Source organism: Bactrocera oleae, chromosome 4, assembly GCF_042242935.1.
Source record: "Bactrocera oleae isolate idBacOlea1 chromosome 4, idBacOlea1, whole genome shotgun sequence".
NCBI lineage: Eukaryota > Metazoa > Arthropoda > Insecta > Diptera > Tephritidae > Bactrocera > Bactrocera oleae.
In genome coordinates, this window is record NC_091538.1 from 74292755 (window position 1) to 74306391 (window position 13637).

The 13637-nt window shown below is 32.5% G+C and overlaps 4 protein-coding genes across 7 annotated transcripts in view; 2 read left to right on the plus strand and 2 right to left on the minus strand.

Annotated features, from left to right (window-relative positions):
* Rpp25 (ribonuclease P protein subunit Rpp25) overlaps positions 1-10862 on the minus strand; it is a 36229-nt gene extending 25367 nt beyond the window's left edge. Inside the window, exons 1-3 of one of the 3 annotated variants that reach the window (XM_014242496.3) lie at positions 10732-10861; positions 9319-9400; positions 9105-9263 (exon numbers count right to left, since the gene is read on the minus strand). In XM_014242496.3, coding sequence (XP_014097971.2) covers positions 9105-9114 — 10 coding nt within the window. In that variant the 5' untranslated portion in view covers positions 9115-9263; positions 9319-9400; positions 10732-10861. Of the gene's footprint in view, positions 1-9104; positions 9264-9318; positions 9401-10731 lie in introns of all 3 variants that reach the window. The other 2 variants (XM_014242653.3, XM_014242576.3) reach the window with 2 other exon arrangements.
* Tdc1 (Tyrosine decarboxylase 1) lies at positions 2456-7593 on the plus strand. Its single transcript, XM_014242079.3, has 4 exons — positions 2456-2950; positions 4347-4531; positions 4625-5687; positions 6528-7593. Exons 1-4 carry the CDS (start codon positions 2821-2823, stop codon positions 6872-6874), a joined length of 1725 nt encoding a protein of 574 aa, XP_014097554.1. The 5' UTR covers positions 2456-2820; the 3' UTR covers positions 6875-7593.
* An 89-nt stretch (positions 10863-10951) lies between the features above and the next one.
* On the plus strand, positions 10952-11764 carry LOC106623336 (peptidyl-prolyl cis-trans isomerase H). The gene is made up of 3 exons (XM_014242845.3): positions 10952-11093; positions 11152-11328; positions 11385-11764. Exons 1-3 carry the CDS (start codon positions 11010-11012, stop codon positions 11673-11675), a joined length of 552 nt encoding a protein of 183 aa, XP_014098320.1. The 5' UTR covers positions 10952-11009; the 3' UTR covers positions 11676-11764.
* On the minus strand, positions 11673-13374 carry PGAP3 (Per1-like protein PGAP3). 2 transcript variants are annotated; one of them, XM_036367882.2, is made up of 7 exons: positions 13148-13374; positions 12869-13032; positions 12642-12794; positions 12443-12567; positions 12234-12370; positions 11944-12148; positions 11673-11855 (listed from the first exon to the last, which is right to left on the minus strand). In XM_036367882.2, exons 1-7 carry the CDS (start codon positions 13287-13289, stop codon positions 11828-11830), a joined length of 954 nt encoding a protein of 317 aa, XP_036223775.1. In that variant the 5' UTR covers positions 13290-13374; the 3' UTR covers positions 11673-11827. The 2 variants fall into 2 exon arrangements, with proteins under 2 accessions (XP_036223775.1, XP_014097852.1); XM_014242377.3 differs by having other exon boundaries at positions 11673-11889; positions 13148-13371.
* Between the last annotated feature and the right edge of the window lie 263 nt (positions 13375-13637).

The following is a 13637-nucleotide window of genomic DNA, read 5'->3' on the forward strand; positions in this document are numbered from 1 at the left end:
TATATTTTTTATGACTATTATCTGGTGCTTCAACATTTAAAAAATTTTGTAACTCTATAGGTTAGTTCCGCGAGAGAATTCGTTACAATCTACAATGATTCCAGCACTAACATAAAATACAAAAACATTAGTACATAGAATCGACATTTACTTTTATTTTACGAGTTTTAGTAGCAAAGCAAGTTAAATTACAAAGTTTAACCAACCGATCCGTTTAATGATTGTACAGCTTTGATAGTCACCAATCGGCTTCGAATAGTTAAGCAAAATAAATCAAGTCAAGTTGGACTAAAGTCTATTATTTTTTGTTAGCAAATCAAACAGTTAGGAGGATTTTGTAACTCCTAGCAAGCAATTCGTTAAGAAAGACAAACGTATTCTTATATAAATAAGATAAGACAAAACAAGACTTCGTTGCAGTGAAAAACGCTGTCTAATGTTGAAGAAAACAATATACATATGCCATATACTAATTTTGTGAATTAAACACCGATGGAACGGTGTAACGAAAAAAATCCATATACAAACATATGTACATAGCACATTGTAATTATACAGGAATGATTCGAATATATCAAAACAGCAGCACATTTGTTAGTACTTTTAGCATTTTCACTTATTATTCACCGTCATTTTGGTCAATATTTCTATAGCAAGATCTACTATTGGGATGATTCGACTCAATTCTAATAACTTTTTTATACATATAAATTCATTACACAATAATGGAAAATGGCATTTATTTCACAAGTTCGATAGACTATGTAATTACTTGTAAACATGCTTCTAATGGAAGAGCAAGCGAGATTTTATTATACTTGTAGCAAATGAATACTTGAGTAGGTAAAAACAGCGAAATAATACTTATACTATGTAACTACCCAGTTCGAATTAGGTTATTAAATAAACTTAATTACCTATTAAATACATTGGGGATTTTTTATGCTAAATTTAAACGCGTGCTTCATGATAAAAACGATTTAAAATGTATGGAACTATACCAAGAAAATTTTTGCAAGTCATTTTATTCGTTGAATATTATAAAAATGATCAAATGAATTTTCAAAGGTATATCATACCATAACAGGTACACAATTTAAAATATATCTGAGTTATGTTAGGATAAGTTGGAAAATACGTAACTATTAACTCTGCATTAATACATATATTGCAGAACTAGTGTCCGGAAAGGTCTGTAAGATATTATATAATCTTTTAAACTACAAGTATTGTTTATGTTACAAAGAATACTTAATTTAAATGTACTAAAAATATGATTACTCACATATATAGAATTTAGAAACAAAACAAATCTTCTAATAAGTCTCTAAGTCTCTAACTAAGTACTGTATAATATCCCACTCAAAATATTGTATTAGTTTGTGTGTTTTTTACCAAACAATTTGAAAAGTACTATATTTCACAACTTTTGTTAGAAAACAAAAACCTATTTTACAATGTGCATGTACATAATATATTTGATTACGATTAATTAAGTGAGTACACAACAGTTTGCGACGAACCGTCAATATTTTGCGCATAGAACATCAACGCTAAACGTCATGAACGGTAACAGTTTAACAACTTTTCATTTGAATAATAAATATATTTATAACCACGATATATGTTTATACGTTAAATATTCAATTTTCAATTGGTGCGAAAATTCACAACGTTCAATTTCATTCATTCATCTTTTTCCCATTCAACTGATACACCAGGCAACAAGTTTGAAATTTAGAACGAAATCGGCATTTACTTGTCTCCACATTATGTGATTAATATCAATAGCCAGCATAGCGTTAAAAACCTAATAGGTAATGCAGACGAAATCTGTCGCTACCTAAGTATTGCAAATTAGTCCAACGTGTTCTTCGATAAATATATCAGAAATGTGGTTGATCATTACCTACTGGAATTACGTTCAATCTAAACGGTTCTAAAGTAGCCAATTATTTCATAATTATAAGGTACATAATATACAAATATAAATATGATCACATATATACTTTTTAATGATTATTTTAACAAAATTATTTTATTATATTTTGTATTTTTCCCATATTTATATAATTGAAATTTGTCTATTTAATTGGGGGTTTCCTTGTTGGGTATTTAGTCGTATTACATGTATGTTGATGTTGCGTTCCAAATGATCAATGATCACGCGCTCGTGCTGCCCCCGCCTAAAGCGGCTACATTGAGGAGGTGACGATCGATCGAGTTAAGAGCAATAAAGAAATGCTGCCTGCCACGGTTATATGTAGTATCTACATTACAAACATACGAAATTTGCATGTATTACTGTACATATCTATGTATGGTATATGTACATTAAATTTCGTGTCTACAACACTATGAACGGAACGAACCCACATGAACGAAGTACGGATCGATCTCCGGCAAACGAACTAACTCGTCGTTCACCTACTTGCTAATATAAAGACGTTCAGTTAGACAAAGCTCAAGTCATTCGTATAAAGGAAGTGGTAAGACATTGTTCGGACCACAAATAAATCACTTTCATAAAAATACAATAAAGCACGAGTGATTCCAGTGAATATCAGCTGCATATATATATATAAAAATATAAATTATAAAAAGATAAAGTGCTAAAAACCAACCATTTTCTTTAATTAAATGTGTTTCAAACTGAATTAAGCAAGTTAAAGGACATTCGAGGTGAAAAAAAAATAAGAAATCAATCCATCGCAGAAGCGAAATCAAGGTGAAAACACTAAATAGAAGGCTTATTTCAAAAGTACAATATTAACAGTTCAGTAAGAAGCATTTAGCTTAAAAGAAATCAAAACAAATAAAATGAATGCCGAAGAGTTTAGAAAATATGGCAAGGATATGGTGGATTATATTTGTGATTATGCAAAAAATATTGAACAGCGTGACGTAGCGCCAACGTTAGATCCGGGATATTTAAAAAAAATATTACCAGGTAAATAATTTTATTTTTAAATTATGAAATAAATAAAAACGGTTTAGAGAGAATCCTGTTTAGTCTCCGGTTTTTTAATTAATAACTGAGTAATTTGAAATATACTCGGATAAGGCATATGTATATAAAGTGCTGCAAATGCACTACATTAGGAGTGGTAACTTCCAATATCAAATATTAAAAAAAAAATAAATGAAAAATCATCTTCAATTCTAAGCTGACAAGCTTACTATAGATACAATGTATGCAAATAAAAAAGGGACTCCATCAAAACACCATGTACAAACTATCCCAATTTTGAAAGTGTATGTACGTATGTATGTAAAAATGTAAATATAGTATATGTAAATAGTATGGTTATGGTATATATGTATAAGCGGAGAAATTATAGAAAGTATATTATGAAATATGAACATGTGGGCAGCAAATAATGTAATAAATGATTGTAGGTAATTTTAAAGACAAAATTTTACGCAAAATATTACTCCCACTCATATGAACAATTAAACATCTTCAAATGCCGTACTTTTCACTTCTACAATTAACAACTCTTACCGTTGCCATGTACACACGCTGATTCCGCGAAATCTCCGAAACAGCTAAACAACGAGGGATAGCTAAATGATTACAATATTCTCGACTACATGAATACTTCCATTCTGTTTACAGAAGCGCAAATGTATGTGTATAGGTGCTAACCAATTAGCAGCCAATAAATAAACGAAAAACAACAGCAACAACTAAAGATTAAATTATTAACAAAAGCAAACATCTAAAGCAAAAAAAGGCATTCCTAATCCCACTGTTAGCTAAATTTATGTTTTCCAAAAAAAAATCAAAATGAAGATATGCACCTTTATTTACTTGTTTATTTGTATGAGCGATTCAAACTTTTTGTTTAAAGAAAATTTTAATAATCTATTAATCAGTCATAGCGTTGTTTGTTGTTGTTGATCCTGGTATATTTCTACGCATGTATGGTATGTACATACGTCTTGCCCATGTGCACCTGCCCAATCTGTTATTAAACTAGCGCCCAATTAGCTCACACGCCACGTTATTCTACAAGAAATAATGCTAAAGTGTTAATTGAAATATTAAATACACCCGAAATATACCGAACGCGCATGTACACGCTTAATTTGTGGGCGTAAACATTTTCGTTAATCATACAATGAGGCATAGTTTCACTCAAAGTTATATACACATATGTACATATGTATGTTTGTATATATTATACATATCATATACCTGTCTTCAAAGAACTTTTCTCAATGCCAATTGCTTTTTCAACTAATCGGAATTGCTTATTACGTATATAACATATGTTTGTGCATATACAAATGTATATTGATTATTATTATATATCTTCTCCTTTCACTTTATTTCTGTATAGTTAAGGCGCCATTGAAACCTGAAAAATTCGAAGATGTTCTAGCTGATTTCGAAGAAAAAGTAATGCCTGGTGTCGTGCATTGGAACCATCCGAAGTTCTTCGCATACTTTCCATCGGGCAACTCATTCCCTTCAATTTTGGGTGATATGCTAAGTGCAGCTATCGGTTCAATTGGATTTTCATGGGTAAGTCTAGTTTACGCCTAGACTGCAATTTGTATAACATTATATTTTTAATTACTTTCATTATTTTTCCTCACATGCTCCGTTACTAAATAGGCGTCCTGTCCCGCATCTACAGAACTTGAAACCATTGTACTAGATTGGTATGCGAAAGCGCTCGGTTTACCCAAAGCCTTCATCAGTGATCTACCCGCCAGTCGAGGTGGTGGTGCACTACAAGGATCAGCATCCGAATGTACACTCGTCTGTATGATTACCGCACGTTCACGTGCCATTCAAAAACTGAAAGGCATGTGCTCAGAGATACACGAAAGCGTTTTCCTGCCACAATTGATCGCATATGCCAGCAAGGAAGCACATTCCTCGGTAGAGAAAGCGGCTAAAATGGCCCTCGTGAAACTTCGTATTATTGAGGCCGATGAACGAGGACGCATGCGTGTCGATCTGTTACGACAGGCAATGCAAAATGATGCCAACGCTGGCCTTACACCATTTTTCGTTGTTGCCACAGTTGGCACAACAGGCGCTTGCGCTTTTGATAATCTCACCGAAATCGGTAAAGTTTGTAGGGAGTTGCCAAATGTGTGGTTTCATGTAGATGGTGCATATGCTGGCAATTCATTCATTTTACCAGAAATGCGTAAATTCTCGGAAGGTTTGGAATATGCTGACTCATTTAACACGAATCCCAACAAATTGCTGCTTACAAATTTTGATGCATCCGCAATGTGGGTTAAGGATGTTATGAGTTTGAAGACTGCTTTGAACGTTAACCCTTTGTATTTGCAACATGAACATGAGAAGGCTATAGACTACCGACATTATGGAATACCGTTGAGTCGTCGTTTTCGTTCGCTTAAGTTATGGTTTGTCTTTAGATCCTATGGTATCATGGGTCTGCAGGCGTACATACGCAATCATATGGCATTAGCGAAGAAATTCGAAATGGTTGTGCGAAAGGACGAACGCTTCGAAGTTAGAAACGATGTATACCTGGGTCTGGTGTGCTTCCGCATGCGCGCAGAAGACACGTATAATCAAGAGCTGCTGGCACAGATAAATCATTCGGGCAAGATGCACATGATACCGTCGATGGTGAATGGCAAATATGTGATACGCTTCTGCGTGACGTACGAACATGCCACAGAGAAGGATATAAGTAAGTAGAACTTGAAAACAGGCAAAAACTTATTTAGAAATTGATCACCTTAAATAAATCAGTTCATTTTTCGTAAAATAGTATCGTCAAAACCCATATGTGGGGGAATTTATATATATGTATATGAATATACATAATACAATTAATATTTTTGCCTAATATTTATATTAATTTTCTTTATTTACGGCTAATAACTATTGTCCGTTTTCACTGGTATGTTTATACCACACAGGCTGAAAAGTTCGTATCGTTTATTTATACGTAGCCATTAAAAAACGTAAATAAATTTAAAAGCTAAGGGACAGTTAGTTCATAACATATAGCATTTTAAGGGCTATGGCCACTGTAAAATTTTCAAAACATCATTTTTTTCTTTAAGCGTATATAGTAAGCCCACCTCCAGCTCAACTATAGTTATATGTGACTTTAAACGCGTTTTTCTCAAAACAACTTTTTCCAATTATTAAATAAAAATTTTATTTTTCTGTTTTAAGGCCTATTCTTTTTGAAAACGCATGCACTTAAAACAACGATCAAAAAGACATCACACGATTTGTTCTTTATAGTCACCAAAATTAACCGAAAAAAATAATTTTTCATCATCTTGAGGTTCTCACTTGATAACTGTTTCATTAGTTCTGTAAATAAACGATTATATCACAAAAAAATTAATTAATGTGCACATGATTTTATACTCGCTACAGTGGTCATGCCCCTTAGGTGAAAGAAAAATGGATTAAAAGTTTCATTTGTTAGTGAAACAGTATTTTTAAGAGAAAGCTTTGATTGTAAATATTAAAAACATAAATTAAATTTGTATATGCAATTTATTCTCAACAGCCGACGCCTGGAGTGAAATCAAAGCCTTTGCCGATGACATTCTGCGCGATGTGCCTGCATTATCCCCCACTCCCGAAAAGGAGAAAGTCGTTTCGGAACCTCAACCTATCACTGGCAAACCACCAATTAAAAAGAAACTTACACGCACTAAATCTTTACGTTTTTCGTTCACACGAAGTATATCTCGAGAAATGTACGAAAGTCAAAATGAGCATCTCAAGGACGGTTGCACACCGATTTTGGTTGTGGACTCTAACACTATGCTTCAAAGTTTTATGAAAGCAACGTCGGATCAAAAGAAATTACGAGGAATCGAAGACGAAGAAGCCGACGAGGCTAGTAATTAATCAGTACTTCGAAAAGGCTAAACACAAATTGAAGCATCAAGAGTCCTAGGCGATGACCGCCATTCTTTTACAAACTGCACAATTATTCTATATGCGTTGTATACATATATACACCAAAGGTATTCGTACATATGTATATACTTCTTTAAAAAGTATAAGCTCAGTTTTAACTCAAATTAACTTTAAATAAATAATGTTATATACTTGAAGAGAGCAACGTATCAGATATAATTAAAAATAAAACTGATACTTAAACTTGAACTTAAACCTGACCGGACCAAGTTTTTAAGTCGTCTAAGTTATGTTAAGTTAAAAATTAATGTAGTATAACAGATTTTCACGAGAGCATAAATAACTGTTCCTTATCATCACATTTCGCCTCCTTTTTTGTGTTCCTACTGATCTACATTCTGATTTTTCGCATTCATTTATACACACATACATACGTATCTGCATATTCATATACACACTGAAATAGTTGTATTTATTTATTTATTTATTTTGTTATGCAAAATATTAGATCTAAGTCCTGTGTCAGTTAAAAATTTATATATGTATGTATGTCCATATAAATATAGGTGTTTGCATATTTATAATACTTGTATTAGTTTCATTGCATTAGAATATGTGTAAGTATAGGCGAATGTTTTAAATAGATATAATTTCTGGTAACTTTAAGTTTTAATAAGTTTGTAATAAAAATATTTCTGCGACTTCAATCTTCAATCAAATATCTTATACACCACTCGTAAGCTGTTTAAATTAATTACAAACAAAAAAAACGCTAACTTCGGCTGCACCAAAGCTATAATACCCTTCACAAATAAGAAAGTTTCTATACAAGAACTTAATTTTGATCGGTCAGTTTGTATTGCATCTATATGCTATAGTGGTCAAATATCAGATCGATATCTCAAAAACTGTAGGAAAAATTTGAGTATATACAGACAGACAGATGGACATGGTTAAAACGACTCAACTCATCACGCTGATCATTTATCTACATATATATTTTATATGGATACTACAAACTTCGTGGCTAACTTAATATACCCTGTTTATATTGTAAATAATAACTTCACTCCGTCCACCAATAACTTAATTTTGACGGTATCGATCGTTTTACAAATTGCTTCCAAGATTTATGACTTGTTCAAATACTCTAGGGTGCAATAATAAATATCGAAAAATTATAGAAGTAGGATCTGCGGAGTAAACAAACACCCATTAATTATCTGCAATTAGAACCATCAAGTGAAGCTAAAATAAGTTCTTCTCCACTTAATTTGTCCTTAATCAGATTCCTCTTTTCCACTGTTTTCATCACCAACTTTTAACAAAGTTTTAGAGTCGTCGTTATAAATTGACAGACCATTTAAAGGAATTTATTATAAAATTTCCGTTTGGGTTTTTATAAAGCCAATAGACTTCCCGATTTTTTATGCGTTAATAAATTTTATTAAATATATTATTTTTTCTTCCGTATGTAGTTTTTAAAGTATGTACACTCAGAGAAAAAAAAACCCATGCAGTCGAAAATTTTCTAAAATTCATTTCTAAACTGTCACTATTCCAAATCGTATCAAAATACTATATTTGTCTTATTTTGTTATCTGACTACATTAGTTTATCGTTATGTCTGAAACCGTTAGTTTCTGCACGTTATTTCAGTACTTGCGGTATTTTCTTTTGAGTCAGTTGTAAAAATAAGCAAAGTTGAACATGGTGTTATCAATAGAGAAGAAAGCAGAAATCATAGCCTTATATAAAAATAAATTATCCAAACTTCAAATAGCTCGTGAAATGAAATAAGTGATTGGATGAATTCTTTAAATCGAAAAAGGGCAGTGGGTGTCCGAAAAAAGTAAAACTTCGTAATGAACGAGAAATTAAACGGATGTGCATTACTGATCGCTTTCAACATGCTGGAACAATAAATTCAATATTTTACGAAACTACTGGGGTAAAAATAACTACACGTTCTATACAAAATGTCTTGAATAATATTGGATTACGAGTGCGGCGTCTAGCCGAAAAAGCCACTTCTCATTACCCCAATGAAGCAACAGCGATTAGAGTCGGCAAATTCACACAAAACTTGGACTGCATTAGACTGGGAAAATGTTATTTTTTCCGACGAATCCAAATTTAATTTGTTTCAACCCCACCGAAATGCCACAGTGCGTCGTAGGTAAGGAGAGGGTTTTTTGGAAAGCTGTGTTTTACCCACCGTAAAGCATTCGCCCTATTTAATGGTATCGGGAGCCATAACCAAGTTTGGTGTTGGGCAGCTTATTTTTCTTAAAGGATTGTTGAATGCTGAAAAATACATTGAAATTTTTAAAGAAGGCGTTTCGCCAACAACCTCGCCATAGAGCCAAAACTGTAACTAAAGCATTAAAATATAGAAATAAATATTTTAATAATTCATTACAAGCACTTACAAGTTACAAACCAAACCGGCTTTTATGGAATTGAGTCTCTCACGTGACCAGGAAACAGTTCAGATCTCAATCCAATTGAGAACTGCTGGCATTATATGGGCAAATGGATGATAGAAAAAATAAAAGAAATGGAAAAAATGTTGAAGCTGTGTGAAATGACGAAATTAATAAAAATTTTCTTCAACGCTTGTTCATGCCTAATCGAATAGCCGAGGTTATTAGGAGAGGGCGTTCTACAAAATACTAAGAATTTTTTTGAAAGAAATATTTTTATTTTGCTTTTTTATGTATTCTATTTTTAAATACAAAACATATATGTATAATGTAAAATATGTAAATAACTTGTTTAAAAATTGTATTATTGTTTATAAAAAATTATAGTACTGTTGTTTGTTATGTGTGTGTGCTTAAATTTTTCACTAAAACAAGTGTTAAACTATAAATTTATTATATAAAAATGTTTTAAACATGAAGTGAATAAAAAGGGTTGACTCTCAAAAACTGGGACTAGACTGTCAAACTTAAGATAACATGAACCTAAGTTTTATATAGCCACTCTGTAAAGTGCGAGGTTTTTTTTTCGCCGAGTGTATCTTTGCTTCTTAATTGAACTTAAAAAGCTAGTGACATTTGGTTTTTTTTTCTATTAACATATCTAAGAGAAAATTAAATGCGATGAGTTTAATTAATAATGGGAAATTATAAATGTTGCGTTTAACGGTTCTAGTTGTCGTTGTTGTTGTAACGGTTACCTAATCCCCGTTTGGGTGATAAATTCCAGATTGGTTGTCGTCGAGGTCATCTAACGGGAGGCCCAGGAAACGAGCTGTTTCGACGGGGTCGGACATAGGGAAAAGGGTATTAGATGAATTTCGGCGATCTAACCCTGTTTGGATCGGTAAGTTCTAGGTTAACGGTTCTAGTCGTATCAATTGGCTGAAACGCTTTCATCCAATACTGACATAACAAATTTATTATTCAATAACTTTTTCATTAATAAATCGAATTAAAAAGAAAGTTTCTCGAATTGATTTATATTCCACACGCTTTTGATATTTATGTCCCTTTGAACTCAATTAATAATTTCATTAACAAATACTGATGGCTGACTACATACCTGAAACCTGTCGTCTAAACTCTACTATAATAAGTTGTCGTATAGTATGCCCTGCCCTCTTCAGCACCCTAACAGATTCAAGGATTGTGATTGGAGTTAGAATGGCAACGGGCTACTCGTATACATTGTAATATATGTATATGTATGCCTGAACATTTATTTTAATTCATAAGCTTTATACCACCAAATATCTTTTCATTTCTCTCCTGTGACACATGTAACAGGGTTTTGAGTACCACTTAAATTCAATTATTAAAACTATAGTATTTGAAATTGGCGTAAGAATTCGTACTTACAAATTATCGGAAGAATAGTTAATTAATTCTAACACACTTTAAATTACAATATTTATTGCGCGTAGAATTATAAACAGAATTTGTAAACTATTTACAGAAATAAACAGCTGATTTAAGGAGTGACAGACTGTCACTGGCAGCTGTCATACAAGGCTACGATGCATGCTACATGCATACATGCACACATTCGTCCCCATATACTTAACCGGTATTTAACAATTTTTAACTTTATAGTACGCGAACAATTATTCTAAATTAAGTTGCAAATATAAAGTAAAATGCCTACATGGAATCAAATTCTATCACAACTACGCAACCCCAGCAATCCTGTGGTTTTTTTTGATATATCTGTTGGTACAACGGTAAGTTATAAGCACATCTCGCTTTCCGTCAACATTAAACATAAAAACTATTGTTTAGGAAATTGGTCGTATGATTTTTGAATTGTTTGCGGATACAGTACCGAAAACGGCAGAAAATTTCCGTCAACTTTGCACGGGTGAATACCGGCCGGACGATGTACCAATGGGATACAAAGGTGCTAGTTTCCATCGGGTTATTAAAGATTTTATGATTCAAGGAGGTGACTTTGTCCATGTAAGTAGTGTGAAGAGTTAAAAGATTTGTAATTTCTTATAAAGCTTAATATTTAGGGAGATGGTACTGGTGTAATGAGCATATATGGTGGCACATTCGCCGATGAGAATTTCACGCTAAAACATGATTCGCCAGGTCTTCTTTCTATGGCTAACAGTGGTAAAGATACAAATGGTTGCCAATTTTTTATTACTTGTGCCAAATGCAACTTCCTTGATGGAAAGCATGTTGTTTTTGGACGTGTGCTAGACGGACTGCTGATAATGCGAAAAATTGAAAATGTCCCTACGGGCCCAAACAATAAACCTAAACTACCAGTTACAATATCACAATGCGGACAAATGTAAAATGTGTACCTTTCTTATTATTAAATTATGTATACATCATAATTATAATAAATTTATACATCTTTGTTTCTTATATTAGTAAAACAAAATTTGCTAGTTAATTTTAAGTGCCTCATAATCACAAAAATACTGGAAGCCTTAGTTCTGCTTTCCTAGCTTTTCGAACTCAAATTGCATTTCCTTTCGTAACGAACGGCAATCATCAATGATGAAACTAAACATAAAAAGGATGTGAATTAAAAAAAAGAAAATAATTTAATTTACATACTCGTAAAACACCGAAATTATTGCAACTGTGGCTAAATGCCACAAAGCATGTGCATCAATTATCCAAAAAATTGGGGGAAAATCCAATAGTTCCAGGCTCATTGACATACCAAATAAAATATAGAAGCGGATAATTTTTCGATAATTCGGTCTTCGATGACGTTCAAAATAACACCAAATAAACCAGCCAAGTGCAGATAAAGTGCCTAATGATAAGAAATACCGCATTAGAAAATATTATTTTTAAGTCAAACTGATAGATATTTGTAATCTTCGTGCAATTCATGTTACCAGTAGCTACATTCGTTGTCATATTAAGTGAGTAACTAAATTTTCCTAAGCTCAGGTACGCAAAGTAGTTGACGAAGAATGACAGGAACATTAATGAAATCAGTCCTCGAAGAATCAATGAATGACGATATAACATTCTGAAAATTGTTCATAAAGATGTGTATGTGAAAATATGTTTAAAGAACATTACTTCCACTAGTTTTACCTACCTCATAACCATACAATAAAATGATACAAGTACAATACTGTACGCAAACGCATAATCCATTAACTCTGTCACAGGAAAGTCCCTTGTGTGAAACACGGACGACCATATCCAACCGTTAATACAAACCTAAAGGTTTCCAAGTTTTAGCCAAATTTTTCTTATTTTTTTTTTTGGTTTTTACTATTTAAATTATCGCTTACAAATGAAAAAATGTGCCACAGCTTATAACACGGACTATCCGGATGAACTTCAGTTCGAAAACGACGTAGCGCGCGAATATGTGCAATTAAATTGCATATGGAGAACAACACTGAAGCAGGCTCTTGCATGCCGAGAAAACGAACAAATGGCCACTAATTATTTTAAAAATTTTATAATTTCATTATGAAGTTATTTCAATTAAAGGAAGAATTTAATAAATTATTACCTTTCCATAGAACTGTGGAACATCCCAACCACGTTCTGCAAAGGCGTCTACTGTGCGCCACATACAACCATACTGACATTCATCTGCACAATTCCAAGCAAATGTCTTATCAAATACAGACTGTTGATAGTATTTTATGGCCTGCTCCTGAATTTCGATCCCATCTACATATATAAAATATAGAATAGTATATATTTCTTTTGAATTTTTACACTGGACTGAGGCAGTCTATTGCTGTGGTTTTCTTAATGCTTGGTGCATATCATAATATTAGCTTACCAGCACTACAATTTTGTCGCTCACAGTTTTGTCGACAATTATGGAAGAATTGTGTGCGATCTCCAATAGACGCATAACAATTTACTACGAAACAAATAAGTAGTAAAATATATAGTATATTAGGGTAGACAGAACCATACATTATTCTAAAATGTTTAACAGCAGATATTTATAAACTTTCACCACTATGTATCAAACATTTTTCCTATCCCTTTCCCCTTATGCAGTGCCTTATCGATTTTTGGGGTAGTTGGAGCTGTGTGGAGTCAATAAACAGTGTTGCATAAAATTAGGAAAAGCATTTCGCATTTATTTTTAAATATTTTTAATCCCCTGTATAAATTTAAATAATATCAGACCTGAAAGACCCATATAATCTTATATATTCCATTAATTATATTATAGCAAAATATTGAAAAATTTAATAATAACTCACCAATAAAATAAAAATTTGATTAAGAATCGACACGAAATTTGATAAAGAAATACA

Excerpts from the sequence above, each read along its gene's own strand:
- LOC106623336 (XM_014242845.3), top strand. The coding sequence starts at position 11,010 with ATGCCTACATGGAATCAAATTCTATCACAACTACGCAACCCCAGCAAT. Across the intron at positions 11,094-11,151 it reads ATATATCTGTTGGTACAACG|GAAATTGGTCGTATGATTTT; the intron begins GTAAGTTATAAG and ends ACTATTGTTTAG. Across the intron at positions 11,329-11,384 it reads AAGGAGGTGACTTTGTCCAT|GGAGATGGTACTGGTGTAAT; the intron begins GTAAGTAGTGTG and ends CTTAATATTTAG.
- PGAP3 (XM_014242377.3), bottom strand. The coding sequence starts at position 13,289 with ATGTATGGTTCTGTCTACCCTAATATACTATATATTTTACTACTTATT. Across the intron at positions 13,033-13,147 it reads GCGACAAAATTGTAGTGCTG|ATGGGATCGAAATTCAGGAG; the intron begins GTAAGCTAATAT and ends TTATATATGTAG. Across the intron at positions 12,568-12,641 it reads TGTGGCACATTTTTTCATTT|GTTTGTATTAACGGTTGGAT; the intron begins GTAAGCGATAAT and ends GGAAACCTTTAG.
- Tdc1 (XM_014242079.3), top strand. The coding sequence starts at position 2,821 with ATGAATGCCGAAGAGTTTAGAAAATATGGCAAGGATATGGTGGATTAT. Across the intron at positions 2,951-4,346 it reads TTTAAAAAAAATATTACCAG|TTAAGGCGCCATTGAAACCT; the intron begins GTAAATAATTTT and ends ATTTCTGTATAG. Across the intron at positions 4,532-4,624 it reads GTTCAATTGGATTTTCATGG|GCGTCCTGTCCCGCATCTAC; the intron begins GTAAGTCTAGTT and ends GTTACTAAATAG.